The sequence below is a fragment of the Populus trichocarpa genome, chromosome 14 (assembly GCF_000002775.5).
Source record: "Populus trichocarpa isolate Nisqually-1 chromosome 14, P.trichocarpa_v4.1, whole genome shotgun sequence".
Taxonomy (NCBI): domain Eukaryota; kingdom Viridiplantae; phylum Streptophyta; class Magnoliopsida; order Malpighiales; family Salicaceae; genus Populus; species Populus trichocarpa.
Genome location: NC_037298.2, coordinates 9,846,153 through 9,872,362, shown reverse-complemented (window position 1 = coordinate 9,872,362; position 26,210 = coordinate 9,846,153). Strand labels below are relative to the sequence as shown.

Here is a 26,210-nt window from a genome sequence, read left to right as displayed (position 1 = left end):
ATTCGAAAAAAAGTTCAACAAATTTCTGATTATATGTCTGAAAATTCAGTGTAAAAATTTGTTAGTAAATCATTTTTTTCACCGATTATTCTCGGATGACAAGGATAAATATTTGGCGTTTCAGATCAATTGATGAAGAATTTTGTGCCATATTCAGTTTTTCCGATACCCAAATGTAATAAAAGGAAAGACCAAACTGAAAAGGAAATTTCGTTCATCTTTTACTTAAATTATATGCAGATGGCCGCGAAGACAATAACCCAGCACCATGAAAGTATTTAAGCCCGCAATGGTTTTATGAGCAAGTATAAAAAGCCTTCAACAAAAGCCGAAACCAAGTGCAAAAACTACCTTCCTCGGGATTTGAGAAGTCGCATGCATTCAACATTTACAAATATTAACAGAACTGAAGCGCCAATGAGCTCCAGGCACCACTGGCACCCCATGTCCTCCCTCCCCAGAGGAGTTCTTTGGTTCGCGACCCTAACTTGCATTGATGAAAAAGGAAACTGGAGCTCGAAATAGCGTGGAAAGCAGTCAAGTAAACTAGGACATCCAAGTTCTGACCAGCGATGCTTGTAAGCACAGCTGACAACTGCAGATAACTATTTGAGCTATTAGACCTAGTCACCTAGAAAGAGGCTGGATTGAAATAGGTGGTGGATAGGAAAACGCATCTTTCCACGGACAGCATCAAGGATTAGTCATAACACCCTGCTGTGCCTTGAGAACGAGCTCTTCAGTTGTGGTGCCAATAATCTCATTAGCACGTCTTAGCGAAACACAACAATATCGTCCAAGAGAATCCTGTATTCAAAAATTTACTTCCTGATCAAAAGAAACCGATAGCAACTTGCGCACACAGAAGATAGCATTGAAAATTCATGCCTGGTCCAAGGAGTGGGTTTATCCAATAGCAAAAATGTTCTAAAATTCAAAAAATTACCAGACGTGACATTGTTAGCGTGCATGATTTTAAAAAAGGTGTCTTCCAAATGCACCATGTCCAGTTTGATGCTTGACCAAATGGAACTTTTGATCCAATCATCTTTCAGATATATAGGTCCATTTCCCTATGGTCCTATGTTTTAGTATAACTCCATAAAAACCATCTGCAGGCTCAACAAATTGAAAGACTTTGGTTGGGTAACAGGATCTTTTAACAGCTTATTCAGATGATGCAAAAAAGCCCTGCTTATCCAACTGATCCTTCTAGGATGTCTATATGTGGAGTGATGTCAACGTCAGTTGTAAGCGTGTGCACGGAAAAGTTTTCATTTTAGCTAAGATAAATTTGCAAATTCCAATTTAGATCTACCAAGTTCAGTCAGGAGAACTGTTTCTTACCCGAGCAACGATGCCCAGCTTCTCCAACTTTTCAACTGCATCATCCACATCAAAATTACAGCTCTCATCAAACTCTTCTTTAATCAGTTGCTCACAACGCAAATCCAAATCCTGTTTCACAGTATAACAAAGTTATACCTAAAAATGGTGCAAGGAAGATTCTGTCCTCCAATAATCAAGAGCAATAAAAAAAAGAAAGAAAGAGGATGGAGTGATCCATACCTGCCTAGTAGCTTTGCCCTGTTCCATCAATATAAAGAAGGACATGATAACCTCTTTGACCTAAAAAATGAGTTAATTTAAGCATCTGTTGGTGCATAGTTAACTATAAGACAATCCCCAATCCTGGATGTTGTTCACATATAAGACACCAATTACTTCATAAAAATCTTCAGAAGCAATTCCTCAATATTTCTGGAGTATATTCTCCGTCCTCACAGAAATGGGGTTCACAGGTTGCAAATATTCTCTCTTCAGTATCAATTTGGTTTTCACTTTTGTTTTAAAAAAAAAATGGCATTTCTTTCATCTACATTCATACAGAAGACTCGTCTAGATCTGTATATATGATGCGCGAGAAACATGCTCAGAATGTAAAATGAGTGAATATGAAGCACGAGAAGCCTGATAAAGGTAATTGCATCATTATAATCTAATCCTACTAAAACAGCACATCCACATGAAAAAATTGAGAATTTGTAAATGAAAAGGTGATAGTTTGAATCTTGATTACGAATAAATCTCCAGTCTCCTTTCCCCCACTCCCACTCCCTCTCCCAACTCCGAACAAGAAATGTTATTTTAAAGGGATAACCAAAAAACAAATTAATTAGTCAACTGCATGTTATGAATAGTTACAGCTATCTCCTTCAAAAGAGAGTAGAACCATTGTACACATTATATAGCTCATTGAATAAAACAAAAATGAAATTATTGCAAAGAGCAAAAAAGTGAACATGTTGTATGAAACTCACTTCCTGTTGAATCACATCATCACACAGGTGAAGAAGAGTGCCCTTTCCACTATCTAGTTGTTTATCATACATGGACTGTGTTGTTAAGTTCTGATATGAAGCCATATTTTGCTGAAATCTGCACGTAATTGAAAAAACAATAGCCACATCAGTCATTACTGGCAAAAGAAAAAACTCAAGGAATAAAAGAAAGGAATGAAGGACATTTAAATCAAGAAACACACCACGAGAGAGACAAGCTAAGAAAACATAATCTTGAAATGGGAAGCGACAATAACAATTGCAGTGTACAGTCAGGACAGCAAAAATTAGGTGAAGGTGAGTATAAAATCTGAAAAAAGAAATTGCCTTATCCGAATAAACACAAGCCTGGCATTACAAATATCAATGAGGGAATTTGCAACAAGTCAATCCCCTCCAGCCAGAGTGCATACACCAAATTATGTGCACTCCCAAAAGCATTCCATAAATGAAACGCCAAGGGTAAAATAGCATTTTGAATTAAATTGGCAAGCTGAGTCACGGGTTTAAACTGTTGCAAATCCTTATGAAATTCTGCATAGGTCATCATAGCAGTTATGGGACAGCAAAATAAGATTATACGACCAGTGGGCATTTAGCTAAAGGGTACTCACCCTTATCAAATTTGGGAGAGTGGGAGATGTAGAACCACCAACAAGATCACAAACTAGAGACGCCACTCTCTGAGAGAAATCTCAATTTTTCTTTCAATGTTCAACATTTAAAACTGCCAATCTAGGTATGGTGCGGCACCCAACAAATAAAATAGGAAAACCGAAAGGAAACTAAAATAACAAAATTGAAGTTAACATTTCTTTCTAAAATATGCACTCCTAAAAAATCTATTTCACGGGCCCACATCAGTGAGCAGGTCTCAAGTTTGAGTCCTGCTCTTGCCACCGTAAGAACCAAAAGAAAAGGGGAAATCAAAGAAAGAAAAGAAGGATGATAACATGTAACAAGGAATGTGCAGAATGCAATCTAAATCTTCCAGCGAACCATTCATTAGATGCACAACCAATTTGCCACATGCAAAGTGATAAAAATTAACACATAAGGACATTCTAGGAATTTAAAAAGGTGAAGAAAGTGAATAGAGAGAGAGGGAGGGAGACTTAACGTGAAGTATGTTTTAGCACAGTAACCAACAACTGTGGAAAGGACAGCAAAAATGACCCAAAGATCAGCCTTAAGCATCTCAACTGAACCAGACATAGCAACCTGCAAAGAAAGACATGTTGAGTGCATTTGAACAAAATGATTGAAAGCCAGAGTGCAGTCAACTGAAGCGACTTCATTCATAAAACTCACCAGCCCAACTACAGCAGAAACCAGGAACTTGACCCAGTCCATTGGAGTTAACCCTGGGTTTTTCTTTTCAGGCTGTTGAAAAAGGAAATGATGTTTCAACATGAAATCAAAAGTAGATGTCTTGAATATGGGGCAACAAATAGAAAGTAAAATTAAAACTAAGAGAAGCAGAAAGCAGTTAGTATCTCACAAGAACTATTTCCAAATCAGCCATTGGAATGTTTTTGAAATGTTTCACATATATCCCTCGTTCTGTTTTTGATTTTGGAGCTGCTCTCCTGGAAAATTGCCATTCATGTCAATAAATTAGATATCATGATTAATAATAATAAAAAAAAAAACAGTTACGTGATTCCATATGAAAAGGAAAGATCCTTAATGAGCATCCTTAATATTTATGGTAAATGCTCTGCCTTAAAACATTGTGTGCGCGCGTGCATGTGCACATGTGTGCAAGTGTTAGTTGCAAATTGGATCCTTAATGGTTTCTTAACAGAGGTCTAAAGGATGATGAAATGAAATATCGAAGTGAAAACTAGGATTTTTAGGAATGCAGGTCCTAAAGGATAATATGAAGCACACCCTTGATAATTTTCTTGATAAATGAGAATAAGCAATACCTGTAAACGACTATAATCCTATCAAATGTAGGCTCTTGTATTGTAGTCTTTCTCAGCAAATTTTTAACACTGGAGGAGACAAAGTATAAGTAGGAATGTCATGGCATAAGATAACCAGAAGAGATTCAATACATGCAACTTAAAAAGCACATTTCTCAGGTGTTTGTGACATTGAGTGTATAAAACTAAAATACATGCCTTTTGTCATTCATTATAACATATTTTTCCCAATTTGTCCCAACAAAAGACATAGTAACTTATTAGATAATATAAATGCAACCATGATTAAGGTCCTATAACAACAGACACAGATCTAGTGTAAGATTTTCAAGGTTCCAACTTTTGCTTAAATTCCAGCATCTTGACCAGAATGTTGTTTTTGGCTCAACTTAGTATACTTGCAGAACTAAATTACAATTTATATTGAAATTAACTGATATTTAAGTCAGTAAAGAGATTAAAAAAAGACATGATGCGGAAAAGATGTAATACACTCACAGGTACTGATCATTTAGTTTCACTTTTCTCAAACTTCTGTTCATGAGAGTGGAAGAGAGAGAGAGAGAGAGAGAGAGATTTCTTTAATAAAACATCACATAACCTTAAATCCATTTTTTCCAGTCGGATTCTTTCGACAAATAAATCATCCTGATCTTCTTCGGAGTTAAGGTCATCGTTCTTCTTTAAATCTTTCTTATGCTGTCCCCTTGGCTTTCTTGCGAAAATTTTGTCTAGCCTGCAAGCACCATAAAACCCAGAAAGAATTAAAAAAGGAAAGGAATGAATAAAACAATTTAGATTGCCAATCATGAAGGGAACGGTATTCTCATTGAAAGTAAATCACATGCTGTATGTCCCTTTTTAATCAGTCACTTCAAGTTTAGGAACATTAATAGCAAACAATTGCATATGTCCATGCTATTTGATCAACAGTGCTGCTGGTAACAATTAAAGCTTGTTAAGAAAATGATCTTTTTTTAATTTCATTTGATATGGGTAAATACCATTCATGCATTTGCATATAAAAAGATGCAAACTGTTTTAGATCTCGACTCCCTAAAATTATGTCCAGTCATATCTTAGATACAATTAAGTTTTTACATCATGGGCAGGAGATTGCTTACCGAGTTACTCTTAAAAGAGATCCCCAAAGACGTCCAATGAGCATGTCCACTTTCTCCAGGACAAAATAATCAGTTGTTTTATCAATTCCAATCCCACGCCGAAAGATAATGTACTAAAACAAGTGATAATAAAGATTAGATTCCTTGAATGGCATATAATAAGAAAAGAAAACAACTATTTTAAGTATTGTAGTTATCACTTTAAAACCTATCTGCCTTTCATTTAATACATGTCAATTCAGTGAAGAGCATTCAACCACGATAATATGGGACAGAGTCTGATACATTGTGGAATTTATTGCATCACATAGGTCAATATTGGTCAGGTGGCTTAACCTGCACCATTCATCAAGGTTCTAGTTATCAGGAAAAACTGAAATCAAATTCCCTAACCTATGTCACCCAGTAAAGCCATCACCTTCATAAAGACACAAACAAGTTGAAATGAACTATTTGACAATAAGCATAAAATAAAGTTAAGGAGCTTAGATCCCTACATCCAAAGTTTTACCAAAATACATAAATAGATAAACAAAAGGTATCCTTGAAACTGAAATTGCTTTGGATATTTTTTTCGTTATAGTATGACTCCCTGTTGCCGGACTAGCATTTCAGAAAGAAGATGATTCATTTCACAAAAGAGGAAGAGTTCACGGGAGTTAAACTGAGCCTGTCACTTCATCATCTGAAAATCTTAAAAGCTAATATTTCCATCTGATCCAACATTATGCAAGGCCAGGAAACAGGTTCTGGTACCAAAAGCAGTGACTTTATTTCTCATATAGAAAAGAAAATAGTGCAAAATGGCAGAAGCAGAGAAAAGATATTTGGACACTTACAACTGAAACTGTTTTAGAATTATCTTTTATTTCACAACCCAAGACAACAGCAAAGTCAATCACAAAATTATGCTCCATGTACATAATGGTATTAGAATTTAGGAAGTTGCTGCAACATGTCATTGCTGGAATGTAAATTCAATTGGTTTAGGCAATGTTCCAGGACGATAGTGATCAAAACTTGAGCAAAGTGGAGCATTAAGCGTAAAAGATAATAATGAAACTCATGGCAGCTGTTTGAGACGCGACAATGAAGATGCATTGTTAAGACCAAAATTCACATGAAAGAATTGGCTCTAGGAGTGCAATCCCTCTTCATGGTATAGCTATCCAAAACTGATTCAGATATTTTTAAGCTTTTATAAGACTTAGAAATATTAGTTAACCTTAAACTCTCACAGTTCGCATCAATTATTTCTAAAATTGAAGTGAAGTGCAAAGTGCAAGCCCTGGTGCAGAAAATCAAAGAAATTTAGAAGTTGCAATGGCAAATATATTGAATAAAATTGCATGCAAGCATAATAGGGAATGTTTGGTAATGCGGTTGCTAGTGCTTATCCAAAGTGTTTTTCATCTTTTTGGGTGCTTTTCGAAGGTTTTGACATGTGACCAGGAGCCGACCATTTCACATGCTGCACAGGTATCAAGAGGCTACCAACAGATAAGGGCATGTGCAAAGCGATGTGGAGAAACCAACAAATCCCACAAACAGAAACAATAGCTCAAAGAGATCAGATAACTGGAGATGGCAGTCATCAAATTATTCCCTGCATCCCCCTTCTCCCAAACACAAGAACAGGGAAAATTTGTGTTGATTGATACTCACAAAGGCAGTCGTGTGCAGAGGTTTTTAAATGATCATGAAGTTTTATGTTCAATTTAGTGCAATACCTTATCAGAAAAGTCTGGGAGGTTTTCATGAGGATGATCAGCAAAGTACGTCTTCAAAAGTTTCTTGTCAAGCTGCACAGCAAAAAAAAGGATGGTGGAACAGGAAGATTTGAAGATGAATGAACATATCCATGGGATGCGCACAAAAAATGTTGAAAAAAGCAAGCATCTCTTATAAATGAAATTATTTAAAGGCATGAGATCAAAAACCTTGGATTCATCAACTTTGATAGGAACATTTAGAAGATACTGTCCAGAGAGTGCAACCTCAATCTCGTCATCACTTGTTATCTTGAAGTTGCTCTTATCCATCACCTTTTTATAGAACAAGTACGAAATTAGAGTTTACAGTGGATTTATTCCCATCTTTGTTTGATTCTTAGCCATGTCTTGCTTAATAACCAATTTGGTTCTCTTGAATTGATTGTAGTTTAAAGTTGCAAAAATGTCCTAGCTTTTTTTCTTTTTCAAAAGAGAAGGCCATCCTTATTCCCTTCTTAACCATTACAACCTCTAATATCCTTTTCTTATGATAGTGTTGCCTGTTTTTACAAGCCCGCCCACCCAACCGACCTGAAACATAAAAAAGACATGAAGAACAAGTGCAATACCTGAAATAAGTAAGTTAGGAAATTCTGTTCAAGTACATCAATTTCAGTAGGAGATAGGTTCTGCTGCTCCAATTTCTTAGCCCCGGACACAGGGTCAAAGAGAGAATACAGTTGCTGGAGACACAATATGAACGTTAAAACATCTTGATTTGACGAAGTTATTGCGATGCATAGTTTGAATAAACACGACGAAAAAATAACCAGTACCATCAAATCTTCAAACTGCAGAAGATACCAAGCTCGTATGGTGTACTCGACTCTCTTACATAGTTTTACAAACTCCGCCCTGTCAGAGCCATGTTCTGCAAAAACCTTCAAAGACTCAATCAGACAAATGTTACCTGCAAAGGCTGAGTTCATACCCTCTTCCTGTTCTGATTAAATTAGACAGAAAACGCATTCACATTCGCTTTCTTTCGCTTTCGCATCAGAAACAAACTGAAATCTAATCTAATGGACCCAACTATTAGAAAAAATGAGAAAACAATGGCAGCCCATAATTCTACTCCATATATAAATAAAGAAAAACTAAGGAAAGAGATGAAACAGAAACATACCAATGAGGTTGGCCAAGGTCATGATGAGCTTTGGTTTCAGAATTGGGATTACTGATTCCCTTTCCAATTTGATCACCTCTTTCTTCTCCCTCTCCATTCTCCCTCAAAACCAAAACAAATCCAACCCTTCTTCAAACAAACAAACAAAAAAACCTGCCTTGTTTTACACCCCTAACCTGTATATATATACTACAAGTGTTGGGGTATTTTAGAAAGAAGGTAGTGTCAAGCTAAGGAGATTATGTGCATAAAAGCAAAGAATAGGATTTCTTTTCTCCTTCTATTTCTTCTTTGGCTTTGGCTTGGGCTTTGGCTTTGGAATCAAAGGCAAAAAAAACCAAGGGGTTGGTATGTTTCGGTTTCTTTCAGTTTTGATAATTAATTTGCCAGTTTCTCATACACACTTCACTTTGCTTAGGCCATTAACTTTCATTGCAAATGTGTCAAGAGTTTATCTTTTAAATTATTTGTATTTATAAATATTTCAAGATAATATTTACAGAAATTAAAAATAATGTAAAACAAGAAAAAATAAAAAATAAAACAGCTGCTCAACAGTAACGTAAAACAGGCCCGACAAAGGCTGTAACCTACCCGTCCTTTTCGGGGGGAAATTTCAGTTTCTGATTTTTACTGTAGAGGGACTCGATCGAAACAATTCTGAGAATATAGAGCAAGGTTGTTAATTTGGCTTAAATAAATGTTTTATTTTTTTAATTGAAATGAAATGTTTAAGTTTTAGAATATTTTGAAGTGTCATTTTGGAGTTATATTATTCATATATATATTCAACAAATAGAATTTAAATTTAAAATAAATTAATTATAAATTATACAATACAAACACAATGTCTAACAAATATAATTTTAAAATTTAAAATATTTCTAAATAGTCAAAATTAAATAGATCTTTAACTTAAAGTAATTCAACTTAAACAAAATATCAAAATATTATGAAAGTAAAATGTTTTAATACAAATATTTTAAATATAAAGCTAGATCAATGTTATCAAAGCTAATGGGATGTAAAGCATCTCTTATTTTGTTCAAATTCCTATAAAGTATAAACATGTAAAAAACAACATGAATATAAACTATATATATTAGTGATAAATCTAATTTTAAAAAATTAATATCATTATTAATGAAAATAATAATAATAATTTTTAATATTATTATTAATATCATTATTATTAAAAATAGTAATGAAAAAAAGTTTTTATACTTGGGTGGTTTAATTAATTAAATTGAACCAGGTTCAATTTGATTCAATAACTTTTCAAGACCGGAACGGAATATGTGGAATGAAACCGGAATATTCCAGTTAAAATTTAACTAAAAAATCTGGAACGGACTGAAATTTGAAATGAGATAAAAATTATTTTGTTTTGTTTTATTTTTTAAATTGATATAAAATATTTTTATCAAATAAAATAAAATCGAATTGATAACCTTGGTGTACAGATATGAACGCCGGGCAAAACTACAAACAAGTCCGCCTGTCCCCTTGTGTTTGTTTGTCTTGTTTTACTTTTGCCCCACTTCACCTTGTGGTGGCAAGCAACCATTTGAAATGGCTGTCGGCAAATGGCAGCCCAGCTTTCTATGATTGATTGATTGATTTTCGGGTTGATTTGTATGTTAGTTTTAACTTGTTTTTTATTAAAATTAAAATTTTAAAATTTAAATTAATTTTAAAATAATTTTTTAAAAAAATATATTAATATTTAAAAAAAAACATTTTAAAAGTACAAACAAATACAATCTTTGTCACTGCCCTCTTTATTTTATGTTGAATATTTTCTTTTTATTTTATTTTTTGTTTTAATTTCTACCTGTCACCGTGTTCATTGTGTGTGTGTGTGTGTTTATCATCGATGTCGGAATAGACAAACGGTCTTAACTCGTACCGTTAAAGTAAACCTGGCAGTGACGACTGGCAGTGACGAGTTCCAAGATTTTGATTTGATGACATGTTGAAGACACGAAAACCGTTGATCTCTTTTGTTTTCAATCAAGATTTAGATTTTCACTTTGAATAATTAAAAAAAATAATGAGATTATACTGAAAATTGCATAATCATACTCATCATTTTAGAACATGAAATGATTTCACGTGCACCTCAAAATCAAAAATCATCTTTTATTTATTTATTTATTTATTTATATATATATGATGATTTTATCTTTCATGTTAAAAAAACTAAAAATATCGATATCAAGGATATTAAAATCTTTTCATGTACTAGTTATTATCAAATTAATCATATACAAGTAAGTCTTTTTTATATTTCAAAAGCAAGGTAAAATGATAAAAATGCTTTTAAAAGTAAAAGTTTTAAAAAGGATGATTTTGTATTTTTATATTTTTTATAATTATCATGTCAGATGAGAGGTATTTTGATATTTAACTGAACATAAAAAAAAAACACACTATGAAACAACCAAAATACCTATGGAAGTCAAAAAAATAAAAACTAACCTCGATGTTTTTTTTTTATCTTTCCACAAAAATCTTTTCGCTATTATCATGTCAGCTTGGTACAACTAAGTCTTTTCATAGATAAAGAAAATAAAAAGTAGATAGTGTGTGTGGCACACGCTAGTGTGGGGGGCACCTGCACCCTTCAAGCGGTGCATGCAGCGTCTCCGGGGTCAAAAAATGATCTCTTGTCATGTTGTTGAAAGCGTCGTCGTGTCCTTTTTTTTTATGATTGCATATCGGTGATGGGTGGTCGATTTGTCGCCGATGGATTTTTTCTCCTTTTTTTTCTCTCTCCTCCCCCTAAAATGTGAGCATGGTCCTCTTTTTTATGATATCTGTTATTAGCCTTTCTCCTCTCTTTTTTCTTCTTCTTTTCTCTCTCCTCCCATTAAAATGACAACGCGATCCTTTTTGTTGTTAATGTTTCAAATTCAATCTTTATTCTTTTGATTTTTAATTTTTACTCTTGACCCTTTTATGATGTTTTATTTGTTTTCAATTTCATTATTTAATTTCAATTTATCATATATTACGGTTTTTTTTTTTAATTTTGTCCTAATTCTTTTGATTTCTAAATTTTTTAATTTGTCATCTTGTAAAAGTTTTATTTGTTTTTAGTTTCATCCTTCTATCCAAATTAATGGTATATTATTTTTACCAATTTGATCCTTATTTTTTTTAGTTTTTCTGAGTCTTTTTGCTATGTTTATTTTTCTTTTCAATTTCAACCCTTGATCAAGTATAAAACTTATTTTATATGTCAATTTTGATATTCATTCTTTTCAATGTTTTTTTTTTCACTAGATGGATTTTCTTTTCAATTTCATCATTCAATAAAATATAAAATTTATTTTATATTATAATTTTGATCATTATTATTTTAATTGTTATTTTTTGTTTTGAATCCTTTTGTATAATTGAAATTATTTTTTTCAAATTCATCTTTTAATATTTGATTAATTGAGAATTCGGCTTCATGGTTTTTTTGGATAAGGTTCTTCGAATCTAATGATTTAGGTCATTGGTTTAAATGGTTAATATATGTTGATATTTTTTTTTATATCATGTTATTTCGATCTTGTAATTGGGGACATGAATTTTGTGGAAAAATCATTATTGATGGTTCGAGACCATACATATTGATAAATAAAACTGCTATTTATTTGTTGAATAAACAAATGGTTGAAAAAACTATAACTATACTTAACAATAAAACACTCATAAAAGCTCATATACAATGAAGTTTTTTTGTTGACACCGAAAAAAGTAGCAGTCCCATTCCTAATAATATAGGGACCGGAAGTGTAACGAAAGATATAATTAATAAATAAATAAATATATATAATGTTCCATAAAACAAATCTTATTATATATAATTAAAAAAAGATAAGTCTGGAAGTCTAACGAAAGATATAATCCATTAATATTGATATATATATATATGTTCCATAAAACAAATCTTGTTATTTATAATTAAAAAAAAAATTCTTTTTTATTTATGATTCATCGACTCTTTTCTCTTTTTAACTTGATAATCTAGGTTGGCTCGCTTTTGATTACCGAGGTTATAATTTTATCATGTTAACTCAAGTTGATCAAAGCCAATATCTTAAGTGTTTTTATTCCATTTTATCATTTTGTATTTAATAGACTAAAAATTAAACTATATCATTTGTTCATTTTTAAAATTAAAAATTCAATAGGTTTTTGTGAATTTTTTTTTTTGAAAATTTGATCCTGTTTATTTTTTTATTATTCAATTAAAATAAAACTAATTTATTTAATCCAATAATCATATTTTTTTTTCTTGTTTGTCATATCTAAATATTATTTTTATGAAAAATAAAAATCAGCTCCGCAGCAGAGCGAAGGCACCGGAGAGCATATGATTGGCAAGCTAATCGGTACAATGATTGGCCTCTCCATAAATACGACGACTCCTAACCTGCCACGCTCTTTTCAACAGAAGCCACTTGCAACAAACTATATATAATTTTCCACGGTAAACTGTTCATAAGAAAAAATTACGTGTAAAAAATTAATATTCAAATAATTTTTTTTACAATATTATTAAATCTAACTCAAGTTTTAAATTAAATTATAAATGATTTGATTTTAAAAATATTATTTTAAAAAAATATTAAAATAACAATATATTAAATCAATCTAATTAGCCACGGAATCCACCTGTGTTTATTATGAGCAACTCAAAGCCAAGAACCAGTGGCATCTCTAGTCACTCCACCAGCATAAGGGCATAGCACCACCACCGCAGAAGTTCTCATGGATCTGTTCAAGTTAAGCTTAACCCAGTCCATACATGGAGGCGTCCAAGAGATCATTGTTTTCACCTTGATTCCAGTAGACTCCATGGCAGCTAGACGAAGTTCCTCTACCTGAGTACAAATGCCATGTATTTGCGTGGATGAGAAGAATGAGGATCGAAGATGCTCCTGTTCCTCCAGTTCCACATGCTCTAACGAGTACCAAGTGCTCCAAGCGGAATTATGCAAAGAGACAAGTTCAATACTAAGTGAGTGTTTTTGCCTTACAATTATTATTTTTTAAAAATTGTTATTTAAATTATTTCTTGATTTTAAAAAAAATATTATTATAATATATTTTTAATTAAAATGATTTTAAAAAACATATTGCATTGTAATACCAAATATACGTAAAACCCAGAACACCTAATTCAATAAAGTCAAATAGTAGAAGTCAGTAAATTATAGCTTTACTGATATCAATATTTTCCTTTCTCAGGCGATATTTAATCAGGAAAAAAAAAGAAGCCAAAACATTTAACGATGTGTTCACTAACATGATTTTTTTTTTTTCAATGAAAATTTTTTAAAAATATTCATTTGTAGAAAGTAAAACTGAATAAAGAAATACATCGAGATTATGAATATTTTTCATAAGAAATTAAAATCATGATTTATAATAATTACCTTAATGTTTTACATTTATAATAATCTAATTGTAGAATAACAATTTTATTTCATTCAAATTAAAATTATAATGTTCATTTTTTTTTCAATTGGAAAACAAAACTTGTATTGAAAAACTATGAAAAACCTCTAAAATATATTTTATAAACATAGTATAAATTTTAAAAAATAGAAAAGTAGCTTTTCAGTTTTTTAAATTGAAAAATATTACATTTGAACAAAAAGCTGTAGCTTTATTTTTTTCTCAATCTTTTCAGAAGTTTTAAGTATTACTCTGTTTCTAAATAACTTCTAAGCCATCCCTTTTTTATTAGGTTCAAGACAGGGAAAATACTTTTTCCCATCAACTTTTCAAAGCAGGTTCAATTTCTCACTAATTAATCTTTTTTTTGGTATACAATGTAATGTTTAAAAACTAACGTACAATAACAAATATCAAGTTTATATAAATATTGAATTTTAATATAATTACTAAAATATCAATAATCATAAGGTAAATTCAACACCATTTATTATTCAATGCTCCACCCTCATCACATAGGGTATTTGTCGAGGGCATGTGATTTTGAGATTTCTAATAGTGAAACCAACAAGGGAATCGCCCTCAGACGAGTTTTTTTTTTTTTTCAAAATAGTTTGGTAGGGGAAAAAATGGAGCACAGCTTTGTCTATTTTAAATTTAAAAAATAAATCAAACTCTATACGAATAAATGCTCTCTTTTTATACAAACTCTACAAATAAAAGAAGTTAAAATTAAAACAGTTTAACATAATATAGGATTAAAATTATTTTGAAAGGAAAAAAAAAATCACAGCAATTTAAGTTAGATAACATCAATTCAATGAAAAGAGTATTTATTGACAATAAATAAATTGTTTTTTTTTTATAATTAACAAATAAAATGTTAGAACTTCGCAAATTAAAAACAAAAAGGGTATGCTTCGTCAAAACAAAACAAATCATTTTGTTAAAACCATGTTATTTTTTTACTGAGCTACTTGAGACTACAGCATGGATCTTGAAAAACTCTTGAAAGTTGGGATTGCAAGTAAATTGAGCTTGCAATCAATGAAAGAATCAACCGGTGAATAAAAAACAAAGATGTGAGAGCCTCCAGCCTCCAAATTTATTGAAAGATGTTTCTCGGTCAACAAAGAAAAAAAATGCGACTGGAAACAAAAAATGCAGTGTAACTTACATACCAGATAGAAGATATCAGAATCTTTTTCGATCCTTCCTTGCCCTTGCTCTCACCTGCCTATCTAACATCTGGATATTTACATGGTGCTTGAATTGGCTCTCGTATAAAGTATGTACAAAAACCTATCTCAGAATTTGTCACAAGCTTCTACACTTCTGCAAACCTTGCAATAAGTTCAAAATTCCCTATAATAGATAACAAGTCACGATTTCCTATGAAGGCACATCTTGTGCTGGCATTTCTTCTCATGATCATAACCTTGTACTTCACCTACCAAAAATGAGGGGGAAAGGATATTCATCGGTTCCACGACCTCAAGTATGGCTTCCCCATTGGATCATGTAAAACAGAATTCTGCGGCAAAGCCATCCATCCCATATCATCAGGCATCAGGGAACTAGCAGTGTCACGCCCGCTAAAGTAATCGAGTGGATGAGCTGGTTGTGGTAAAGCATTACTGACCCTGGGGGTAACCCCGCTCACCATACCATAGGCCCTCGGCAACACAAACTGCTCAGCAGAGCCCACTGAATCTATGGTACCATTTGGACGCTGGTTGGTGGGGCTACCTGAACGTAATTGGTTAATGGGGCTTGCCATGTGCAGTTGGTTACACTGGGATAGAACACTAAATAGGCTTTGATCTGCATTACTTCCAATGCTCTGGTTTGAGACACTAACACCACCTGCACCATTCCAGTCCCCGCGAACTTGATGCTCCCCAGAGAACCAGTTCTGGATTAACAAACCATCTTCATTTGGATGGGATTGGAGCCGTGCTGGCATGCGAACAGGATTAACATTCCATTCTTGCAGATTGACTAGCGGAGCATGTCCTTGTCTTGGAATCAAGAATCCTCCTCCCTCTGAATAAATGTCCTCTGATATATTTTGTTGCATGTAATCCTCAATGTGATTCTTCTGTCTCTGTTCAAGTGACAGCGAGGACTGAAGCTGCCCCTGGATATGCCCTGTATACTGACCATCTTGCATTATAGCATCATTTGGTGATTGAAAATCTAACCCGGTTGGCTTTTGTTCATTATGGTAGGGTAACGTTACCTGACCTTTGAACAAAGATTGAAGCAACCCACTACGATCATGGTTAGGGTAAGAACTGAAAGAACCATCATCAGATTGTCTGTGCAACAAATCTTTTCCAGTTTCCTCTTCATGCACTTCAGATTCCAAATCAATCAACTGGGAGCATTGTTCTTCATTAACTTGATGTGGCAGTGACAATCTACCAGTAGATGTGTATTCATGATTTGCAGTGGGATCATAATATGAGTTGGGTATGCTAACTGCTGACCAGACATCTCCACCAGAAGAGAAAGGAACTCCCTGATCAATGGAAGCGTCTCCGATGTGCATGGTCCCTGAGTACTCAGATACATGTGGAGAAGCTTCATCTGAATTAGAGTTCAAATGGACATGATTATTTTCCATTTTCATATCTATAGGATTAAGATCCTGGCTAACAGAGAGGGAGGAAAGATGTTGCGGGGACTGATTCTGCTGGGAGCCTGAACCAGAATCTCCATAATCAGAAATGCTGGATTCTTCGTTTCTTGATCCATGATCATGCTGATCCTGAAGCACAATTTCATGGTTCCGTTCCTGCTGATCCTGAAGCACAATTTCATGGTTCCGTTCCTGCTGATCCTGAAGCACAATTTCATGGTTCTGTTCCTGCTTATCCTGAAAAAACAATGACAAAAAAGCCAAACTTAGAATCAAGTATGGAAGAATTCAACCATCATTCAACAATGAGAATTGGGTTAAACAGGTTCTGATGGTAAGCAGATGATATTAGCTGTATAATTGAGTGATAAGCAAAAAAAATAAAAGGGCGGGGAGGGGGGGTTGATATGAGGACAGAGAATTAAACCTCCATGTTGGTGTCATGTTGGTCTGCACATTGATCGCTCTGATCCTGAAGCAGAGTCTCATGACCATCTTTCTCCAGATGCTGGTTCAGGAACCAAACAAGTTAAATATAGAACAGGGAAGATTTCTAGGATTTCACTGTCATACAAATTCTGCTGCACTGGACATGCAACAAAATGATACGAGCCCACTGGTCCAGGGCGAAAAGGAAAAATACACAAGGCCAGAATATCAGACCTCCACTGGATATTTTAATTGGCCTTCTATCTCTTCCTCCAAAGATTTGGTTATCTCCTGTCTCTGAAACTGTCTCTCTCTCCAGATTGCATGTGCTACAGGAAGATCTTTGTTTGCCAATTGCATCCTGCATAAAACAAAATCATATTTTGAGAAGAAATCAAACATTTTTGTGCCCGTAAAAAGAAAGTGCAGTCCAACAATATACAACTAACCAATGCTCCTGCAACTTCTTCTGTTCCTCTTTCACGAATTCTTCATATGGTTGTACATGCAAAGTATCAAGGTCACCTAACACACAGTTAAGAGACTTAGATTGAATGCTTTTACCAGACTGCTTCATGTTCTTAACAAGTTGGTGCTGCTTCTTGCTTATCTGATATCAAATGCAGGTTATCAGCAAAATCCTTAAAAAGAGAGAAAAATTAAAAACAAGATGAGGAGAAGAATCACATGTAGTTTCCACATTTCCAACATTTTGCAAATTTCTAACCTTGTTGTTATATGCAAGAGAGAGAGATTATCATCACTTGACTTGGTTACTACTTTAGGTAAACATTGATTGTGGTGGTCACCTAAGCATGCAGGGTAAAAAGTGTAGACACGTAAAACTTGACAAACAGGAGAATTTTATGATGGATGAATCCTGCCATTAAGGTAAAGAATAAATACTAAAGTACTTCATACAAACTAAGAAATACCAAAGACACCAACCTTTAAGTATGACATATATTTAGCACCGTCACTACGGTGGATGTTGCGCTTGCGTAGCTTGTCTCCTTTTCCAGGTCTTGCATCATCTGAAGCAAGCAACGACTTTCTCAGTTTCTCCTTCATGGAGCCTTTCTCACAAATCCTGACACCAAAGGCAACTAGTGAGATTCTTACACAATTGTGCAGGGAATGCAAGACAAATGGTGCGACATAAGATCTAAAAGATCTCCTGCCCATTATGTAATTATTTTTTGGAAAAGAGGCAAGGCCACTGCAAATTGCAACCTGCTAAAGATATTAGAAGCATTGCACCAAAAAGGGAGAAATAAATCATAAAGCTCAGAATAACATTAAGAAAAAGATATTAAGCCCAGAATGTCTGTATCAAACCAACCAGCACTTTCCAAAAGCAAATACAGAAGCTACAGGCATCTCAATATATTATTTACTTATCTTGAAGGATGGTGTTGTTGAAGGGGGTGGATACTATGAATTTTATCGGGAGAACAAAAGCACAAGAATAAGAATACGGAAGGCTTTTATGTCTCCACCCTCCATGAAAGAATATAATGAAGCTAATGTTAGCAACAATCATGATAATCAAAACAGGGTTCCAACATGAGCCTGTAGAGGCATAGCCTCGGGAGGATAAGTGGGCTTCTTTAAGAAGGTTATCAGAAGATAGTAAATCAGAAGAGATGTGTCTCAAACCAAATCAGCTAATTGATATTGTTCTGGGGGAGAGTGATACAGGAATCTAGTAGTGATCCTCAAACAGAGTTCAGATTTTGGTTATCCTTTCAAATTTTCAGAAGCTCTGTAAAGCAAGATACCTAAAAATAACAGAGATATTTTTATCCTTTTTTTATACTTGTATCTTCACAATGTTTATCTTTCAAAGATTGATGAACACAACAATAGAGGTATTGAACCTTTACAAGCAGGGACCTGTAATGATAGAAATATGAATAAATTTTTAGATTGTATTTCATGGATAGAAGAAGTGTTGGTTTAGAAAATGAAAAAACCTCACTTAATTAAACCTTGGAAAACTTCAAGAAATAACAATCAAATGCATGGCAAGGAAGACTAGCTGAGGAAAACTTAATTACCTTTTCTGAACCTCTCCACTCTTTGTTACATGAGAGTTCTGGGTATCGCTGCTAGATGTTTTCTCCTCTGCAACCAAGGAGCAGGATCCGGATGTCGCCGACTCATTCTCCCCAGTGCCATGAAATTTAGACTCGGTATCGCAAGGGGAAATTCTTTTATCTGCATCACTTCTTGACCTCCTTAAAAAAAATGTCCAAATGTGAACATAAATATCATATGAAGAAGTCCAAGAGCCTCATTAACTTGATAAAAGACTCTATGATAAGAAGAAACTGCTGCATAAACTCTTCAAAAATCAAATGCATAATTTGATGATTTAAAACCTTAAAAGTTATCTCCGAACCATTCCAAACAAAGTAATGAAGCAATAATAGTATGAAAATATGTATTTCAATAGCGAAAAGCAGGAACACAATCAAGTAATCAAAAAGTATGGCGCATGCAAGTGTAATTAGGGAAGCATGAATGAAAAATTATGCATAATTTAAATCCTCCTCAAATTTCCCTTTATTAAAGAATGGATAAAGTGTGCAAAATTGCAAATAGTTCACCAGAAAAAAAAAAAGGGACTTTGGTGTCATTAGATACAGCAAAACCAAACATCTAATTATAATCAGGTGAATTGAAACATTTGCCATTTTACGCAACAGAAACCCCCCACTAATAATTAACCAGCTTCGCAAATCCAGTAGAAAAACTAGTTCCAGTTTCCACCAACTTACATGACATTCCACAACTGTACAGCTCTCAGTTTTTTTTTTTTTTCACCTTAACGCACACGATGGGATCAAAATCTTCTTTCCCATTACTACACTATTGAGCATGACATTTTGTAGAGTCTAGGAATGAGTAGTTAAGCATAATAAAGGCAAAACAGCTGAGGAAGATGGCTATGCCAGTACAATGTTTTGCTTCGCTTGCGCATAATACAGAGACTTTATATACAAGGGACAGCATGCAGCAGGTACAAACCTCCATATCTTCTGCAAAATTTCCTTTTCTGGATCCTTGCTGCTTTCCCACGTGTCCTTCAACTTCTGCAAATATGTTATCATGCTGCCACAAGCAGAAAACCAATAAATTAAGCAAACATTGTTAACATAGGGAACACACATCGCCTAAACGGCTTAGTTAAATAATGAAACAAAATCAGAGAAGTATGCCTTACTCAATGTGATAATCTTGTAACTTGGAGTAGAATGCCTTTTTATCAGCCTTTAGATGCTGTTCCTGACAAAGAACCACATCAGGGTGAAGATTACCAGAGCAAAGTGAAGCACCCCTGCAACAACATTTTCCACATAAATAGTCTAATCAAACTTTGAAACAAGATCTTATGTTCATAATATACAGCTTCAGGAGAAACCACAATAGAGTTCCTAGTTTTTTATTTTAAATTTTCTGATACTAGGAAACCCAAACATATCAGTGTCATGCCAGAAATCAAGAACATGCAAGGCAGTTATAAGATATGAAAACCCCTATATAATATAGAAGAAAGATAAAGCACCGAGAATCAACAAACTTGATGCCACAATACAAAAGATTCAAACCACTCCATGTTGCCACTGTCAAGCAGCTTTCTTTAGTGTTAAAAATTCAGAACATGACAGTATTTCTCTAAAAAATCAGCAAGTAACAGGAAAGAAAATTCTGTACGGCTAAAAAGCACGAGTATGAATTTTGTTTCTTATATATATATGCTCAAGCCCAAACAAGATGAGATCAGAAGACATTGTTGGAAAGGAGGGAAAGAAAACCTTCAATATCACATGGAAATAGCTTATTAGATAATGGAAGAGAAAACAGAGGATCCCTACATAAAGCCTTGACCAGAGAACACAGGAAAAAAATCAAAATTCATTAGTGCATCTGTATTGCCATATCTCCAAAGAGCTCCAAAAAAGGTCGTGGTTGATCCCCCCCCCCCCCCCCCCCCAAAAAAAAAAAAAAAAAAAAATAGTATCAAATACCAATACTTACCATCTAAGCAATGGATTTCCAAAGTGAAAGTTGTCCCCAGCAAGCAATGCTTCCACAACTTCTTCCGTGCCTAGTCCTGTTGGTAGAAACTGCTTAAGAAAGTTTCTCTCATCTTCCGATAAATGATTCTGCCAAGTCTGCATAAGGTTCCACATGGAGGCATTAAAAAAATAATAATAATAAGCAAGCAAGGAAAAAATATGCACATGAATAACTACAAACAATGATCACAAGTTATAGTCACCTCGTAGGAAAGGACCTCTGCTAAATTCTGCAGCTCAAAAATCTCTCGAGGAACAGCAAAAACATCTGCCAAAGGATTATGATAGTGGAGAACAGAATCAACAAATGGCATCAAATCTCTCTGACTAATGCCAATTTGCTCCTTTTTGGCAACAACCTTCTTTCTGTTGCCATCCCACTCAAGAGAAATAAGAGATTTTGCATTCAAACCATTCTTCGATTTATTCCTTTTCATTCTGTACGGCTCCCGGGAACTACAACCAGCAAGGCTGGCACCATTAAGCCGTTTTCTTCGTTGATCAGCCGCCATTCACCACAGCACAAGATGTCAACAATCAATCCTATCCTCAGTAGAAGATTAAAGCAACATGTTTTAAGTATACCTGTGTAATTATCCACAGGCAAAATACAAAATTACTTCAAATATTAGTTAAATAGTCAATTAATAAACAAGTTCAAAGTTCTATAATGCATTGATAATTGGAAAAATAATATATAGAATCTAGAAATTCAATATTTGAATTCAATACAACATTTTATAGATAAAGAATCCGAAATTAAAATAAATCATCCTCATCGAACAATGCAACCCGTGGTGCAAAAATCGAAAAGCCAGACATGTAAAAACTGAGATAAAAAAATTAAAAGATAGGTCTTTCGAATTGGAAATAGCAAAAACCCTAAATAATTGAACGGAAAAAATACCTTGAATAGAAACGAGCACCACTTAAATTAAGAGTGAAGGCTGCTCGGTGTGTTAAACGCGCAAGCAAAGCAAGGGAGCGACGAGAGAGGAAAAGAGAGAAACCGAGAGATAATTAAAGCGATAAACAGAGAAGGATAGAGAGAGGTCTTCTATTTTTTTTTTCCAGTGTTATCCTCCTCCTTCTTGATTGGCTAGGTTTTTACGAGAGAAAGGGACGCCACAAGAATACGAGAGAGCGACAGAGAGAGATGAGACGAGTGGTGTCCGTGCCGTTTTGTGTAGCCTAGCACTATGAACGGTTGGTTGAACAGGGTGTTAGGAGGTTGAACATTCAACCCTTCATTCGCGCGCTTGGGGCTCGGCTTCGCTTATCCATGGCTCCTCTTAGGCTTAGCCCATCGCGCCCTGCCTTGGGTTCCGGAATCCGTATTGTTTACAAAAATAAAGAGATGGCTGATTAGCTTTCTGTAAACTTCAGCCACTGGTCTTTAAAATTCCTGATTTTATGCACCACGATTGTGATGTTTTTTAAAATATTTTTAACTTATAAAAATATATTAATAATATTTTTTTATTTTTTAAAAATTATTTTTAAAATCAGTATATCAAAATAATTAAAAACATTAAAAACATATTAATTTAAAAAATAAAAAATAAAATAATTTTTTTTAGAAACACACTGCCAAACGCAAGTGAATTCATCCATGAATTTAATTTAAAATTTTTTTTTGGTAACTCGGGGTGTCCGGGCCAGCTTATGCGCACTACAATTAATCCCCGGGCCCACTGAAAATCTTGCAAGTCCAGTAAACATTTAAGACACCGCAGGGATGACAGGCGTGCACAGTGAGGCTTGAACCCTGGTGCAGAGAAAGGGAACAAGTCCCTTCCACCATTAGGTCATAACCTCAAGTTTGAGAATTAAAAAGAAAGGGATGTGGAGGCATCTTCCACCTAAATTCTTTCTTTTTAACAAGGATTAGTCTAAATCTCAAGTTTCATCCATAAAAATTATGGTAAAAAAGGAAAGTTTTTTTTTTCTTAACTTTGAAAAATCACGAAGAAAAATAATATATGTAACTTCTCTCGCTGCACCTCTCTAGTCTAGTAACACCGCCACTCCTTTCTTTCAATGAAATTTTCTTTGAAATCTCTTTAAATTTCTCACTGTTATCATGTTTTAAAAAAATTATTTTTTAAAGTTTTTTATTTAAAAATATATTAAAATAATATATTTTTATTTTTTATAAATTATTTTTTACTTCAATATATCAAAACAATAAATTAAATAAAAAAATAAATTCTTAAAAAACACGTTTCTTATCTTTAAGAACACCCTCTAGTCCTACGAACACGGTATGTCTTCCTAATCCAAGCCGAGGTACAAACATATGTACTTTTTAACAAATTATTAAAAATACTAAAACAACTTAGCTTTTCACTTTTGAAATTTCATTATCCATAAACTCACGTTTTGCGGCTCATTTACAGTGTATTTTTGCATTTATTATATTTCAGTCCCTATAATTTGCATAACTTATAATTCAGTCACTACATTTTATTTTTTTCAATTCCTTTATTTGAATATAACTTTATGTGCTCCATTTAGAGTATATCAGATGTCATGCCCGCGCGCTGTCGTGGGCTTGTGGCATGCCTGTTGGTTATCGTGGACTTATAAAGAAAACATAAAAAATTTTATATGAAGAAAAACTGTTGCAATTTATAATGTTTTCAAAATAAAAGATGCAAAGATAATTTAAAAAAAAACATAAAAAAAAAAACGAAATGGAAAAAAAATTAAAAAATGTCTTTAAATTTCTCTTGCTTTTAAGGTAGGTGGTATTTCTTTTTGTGGTGATGTTGTGTTTTTAAAAAAAAAATTTAAAAAAAAATTACTTAAAAATACATAGAATAATATATTTCTATTCATTATAAATTATTTCTAACATCAACATATCAAAACAATAAAAAAATATAAAAAAATTATTTCAATAAAAAAATAGATTCTTAAAAAACACGTTTCAAACTCATTCACCTTCTTCCTAATGCAAGCCGAGGTGACAGAGATGTTCTTTTTAACAAATTATATTAGTTTTTAACTCGCAATACACCACATGTCCAACCATATTTTAACCTTAAAAAAATACAAAAGTGTTAGAAAGTTAAAAATCTAATTAATATTGGTCGAAACACTTTTAAAATATTTAAATTACAACACATTAGATAGATTAGATGATAAAAAAATATATCAGACAACGACACGTTGGATTGACTTGGGTTAACCATGTTACATTACAAAACTCGCGACATGAGGTATAAAATTATAATAAAATCATAAAACTCATATGAAAACAAGTTAGAAATTCCAATTATAAAACCAAACAGCAATGGTCGAAAGTGAAAAAAACATTCGTTAAAAAAAACCAAAAAAATAACTCAAGTAAATCCATATCAGTAGTTAGCACAATATCGCAGGGCAGGCCACATTTTTTTGAACATAAAAAGAAAAAAGCCAAGGCAATGCTAGGATTTCTAAAGAAGTAAAAGAAATTTGAAGCTTTAGTAATTGAGTTGACTCAGTTCAACAAGTTTGATTAATTTAAAGATATAAAAAAATTACAATCTTGATTTAATAACATGAAAAACAACGTAAACACGGGCAAAACTTTTAAATCTCGGTTAATCTTCCAATATCATAAACCGTGAAATCCCATACACATGCTTAACCAAGAATCTTGATTCCTAATTAATTTAATGTTGAATGATAAAATAAAAAAAATAATTTTAAAAATTTATCAAAGTAAAAAAATAGCAATAAAAAAATAAAAATTAAAGTAGGAATCACAAAAAAATATAAATCATCTAAATTAATATATATATATATATATATATGATCAAAAGAACAAGAAAATTTTGAATAAAAAATAAATGAGGATAAAATAAAAAAATAATTTCTAATTTGAAATTATTTTTTCAAATAAAAAAATTAAAACTAAAAAAATACTGACAAAATTTGAAGAAAAAATAAGAAGGTGCAACTGTCATTTATTTAGGGGGCAGCACACAAGTTGGGGTGGAGAAGAGAGCAATAAAAGAGGAAAATCAAACCGATATCAAACCAGATAGAATCATCATACATATGTCACCCTAAAAACATAGTTTTAAAAACCGGCCCGACGAGTCGACCTGGGACCCGGCTGACCCGGGGCTGGAACCGGGGTGGGTTGATGAAAAAACTGGTCAGGGATTTGGCCCTGTAAAACGCAGTCAACTCGGCGGGTCAACCCGGGTAAACCCGGTTGAGACATGACTAAGTTTTATATATATATATATATATATATATATATATAAGTAATCTCATCCGCGGTACAAAAAGGTCAGAGGAATTTAAGTTCAAGGCAAGCTTTTTACTTGTTTGGCTCTCTTCATTTCAGATCTGCAAATCAATGTAAGATTAAGTTGTTGTTATCTCTTCAATTTTTTGTTCTTCATTTGGAAAAGGTATTACTAACTCGCTGAGAGTCATGGCTCTATCTCTCACCTCCTCTTCCATTGCTGTCAAATAGAAGATTAAAATTCTGGTTTAAGAATGAAAATGATATGCAATAAGTGAGGAAATTGTGGGGTTTTCTTTATTGTTGCAAAACCAGGAATCAAGACCGTGCAATTTTACTTTTTAGAATAAAGAAACAAAAACCAAAGAGCAACAAAAGCCAAGTTTGTATGAGGGAGGGCCGGAGGGGTATGGGTTGTGTCTACAACTTGCATACCTTTATTGGTCTGTAGCAACATCAAATGCCAACCTTCTGGTTTTCTATGGGTTAAGCCAGCTGTTCTCAATCGCTCTTTCCAATTTTTATGGCTACATACTTTGCTTTGAATTGGTCTCTTTTAAAAAGGCCTTCCGGATTTATCATCGTCGTGATCTACTATAAAATTTTCGGAATCTACAAAAACATTATAGGAAAAGGCTCGTAGTGATCTTTGATGTGAGATATGTTGTAGGGGTCTTGTATAAGATTTAGGAGTTGAGGGTTGTTGGGCACAAAGGGATCTTGAATTAAAGAATTCTTGTTCAACAAGCGAAGTAGAAAAAGTAGCATTGGTTCCAAACAAAGAGTAATAAGTGTGATAGTGTTTGTTTTTATTGGCTTTAATTGCAAGGACACTAAGAGAAAAGCCAACCTTTTCAAGTCCTTAACTACGAAGAAATCAATAATTAAAAAGCCAATAAGATTGATCACTTCTTTTAGCAGTCTGAATTCAACATGTGTGAGTTGTGTGGTTTTGGGATTTTTGTTTTTTGACTTTTTCAGCACTTAGTTTTCGTATATCCATACAGTTCCATCTCCCGTAAGTTACATGTTGCATTGGTTGGAATTCTTTTTT

At 33.4% G+C, this 26,210-nt stretch overlaps 2 protein-coding genes across 5 annotated transcripts; both read right to left on the bottom strand.

Annotated features, from left to right (window-relative positions):
• Positions 1-197: 197 nt before the first annotated feature.
• LOC7466307 (uncharacterized) lies at positions 198-8,742 on the bottom strand. 2 transcript variants are annotated; one of them, XM_024585677.2, is made up of 15 exons: positions 8,296-8,741; positions 7,946-8,040; positions 7,739-7,852; positions 7,338-7,442; positions 7,128-7,199; positions 5,398-5,510; positions 4,875-5,009; positions 4,274-4,342; positions 3,844-3,931; positions 3,654-3,725; positions 3,463-3,563; positions 2,322-2,439; positions 1,570-1,629; positions 1,348-1,458; positions 198-807 (listed from the first exon to the last, which is right to left on the bottom strand). In XM_024585677.2, exons 1-15 carry the CDS (start codon positions 8,390-8,392, stop codon positions 694-696), a joined length of 1,464 nt encoding a protein of 487 aa, XP_024441445.2. In that variant the 5' UTR covers positions 8,393-8,741; the 3' UTR covers positions 198-693. The 2 variants fall into 2 exon arrangements, with proteins under 2 accessions (XP_024441445.2, XP_052303068.1); XM_052447108.1 differs by lacking the exon at positions 4,274-4,342 and having other exon boundaries at positions 8,296-8,742.
• A 6,078-nt stretch (positions 8,743-14,820) lies between these two features.
• LOC7461928 (uncharacterized) lies at positions 14,821-22,106 on the bottom strand. 3 transcript variants are annotated; one of them, XM_024585072.2, is made up of 11 exons: positions 21,818-22,106; positions 21,114-21,495; positions 20,870-21,006; positions 20,055-20,168; positions 19,859-19,942; positions 18,886-19,065; positions 17,774-17,915; positions 17,275-17,435; positions 17,060-17,186; positions 16,824-16,904; positions 14,821-16,597 (listed from the first exon to the last, which is right to left on the bottom strand). In XM_024585072.2, the coding sequence occupies exons 2-11, from the start codon at positions 21,420-21,422 to the stop codon at positions 15,230-15,232; spliced, it is 2,703 nt and encodes a 900-aa protein (XP_024440840.1). In that variant the 5' UTR covers positions 21,423-21,495; positions 21,818-22,106; the 3' UTR covers positions 14,821-15,229. The 3 variants fall into 3 exon arrangements, with proteins under 3 accessions (XP_024440840.1, XP_052302963.1, XP_002320420.1); XM_052447003.1 differs by having other exon boundaries at positions 14,821-16,561; XM_002320384.4 differs by having other exon boundaries at positions 14,821-16,633; positions 21,818-22,104.
• Between the last annotated feature and the right edge of the window lie 4,104 nt (positions 22,107-26,210).

Bases quoted from the DNA above. Each gene is read 5' to 3' on its own strand.
- LOC7466307 (XM_024585677.2), bottom strand. From the start codon at position 8,392: ATGGAGAGGGAGAAGAAAGAGGTGATCAAATTGGAAAGGGAATCAGTA. The intron at 5,511-7,127 runs GTATTGCACTAA...CACTTGTTTTAG, and splicing joins TCCCAGACTTTTCTGATAAG to TACATTATCTTTCGGCGTGG. The intron at 1,630-2,321 runs GTGAGTTTCATA...CTCATTTTTTAG, and splicing joins ATGATGTGATTCAACAGGAA to GTCAAAGAGGTTATCATGTC.
- LOC7461928 (XM_002320384.4), bottom strand. From the start codon at position 21,422: ATGGCGGCTGATCAACGAAGAAAACGGCTTAATGGTGCCAGCCTTGCT. The intron at 17,916-18,885 runs GTAATTAAGTTT...CTTTGGTGTCAG, and splicing joins AGTGGAGAGGTTCAGAAAAG to GATTTGTGAGAAAGGCTCCA. The intron at 16,634-16,823 runs GTTTAATTCTCT...TTGTTTTTTCAG, and splicing joins AACATGACACCAACATGGAG to GATAAGCAGGAACAGAACCA.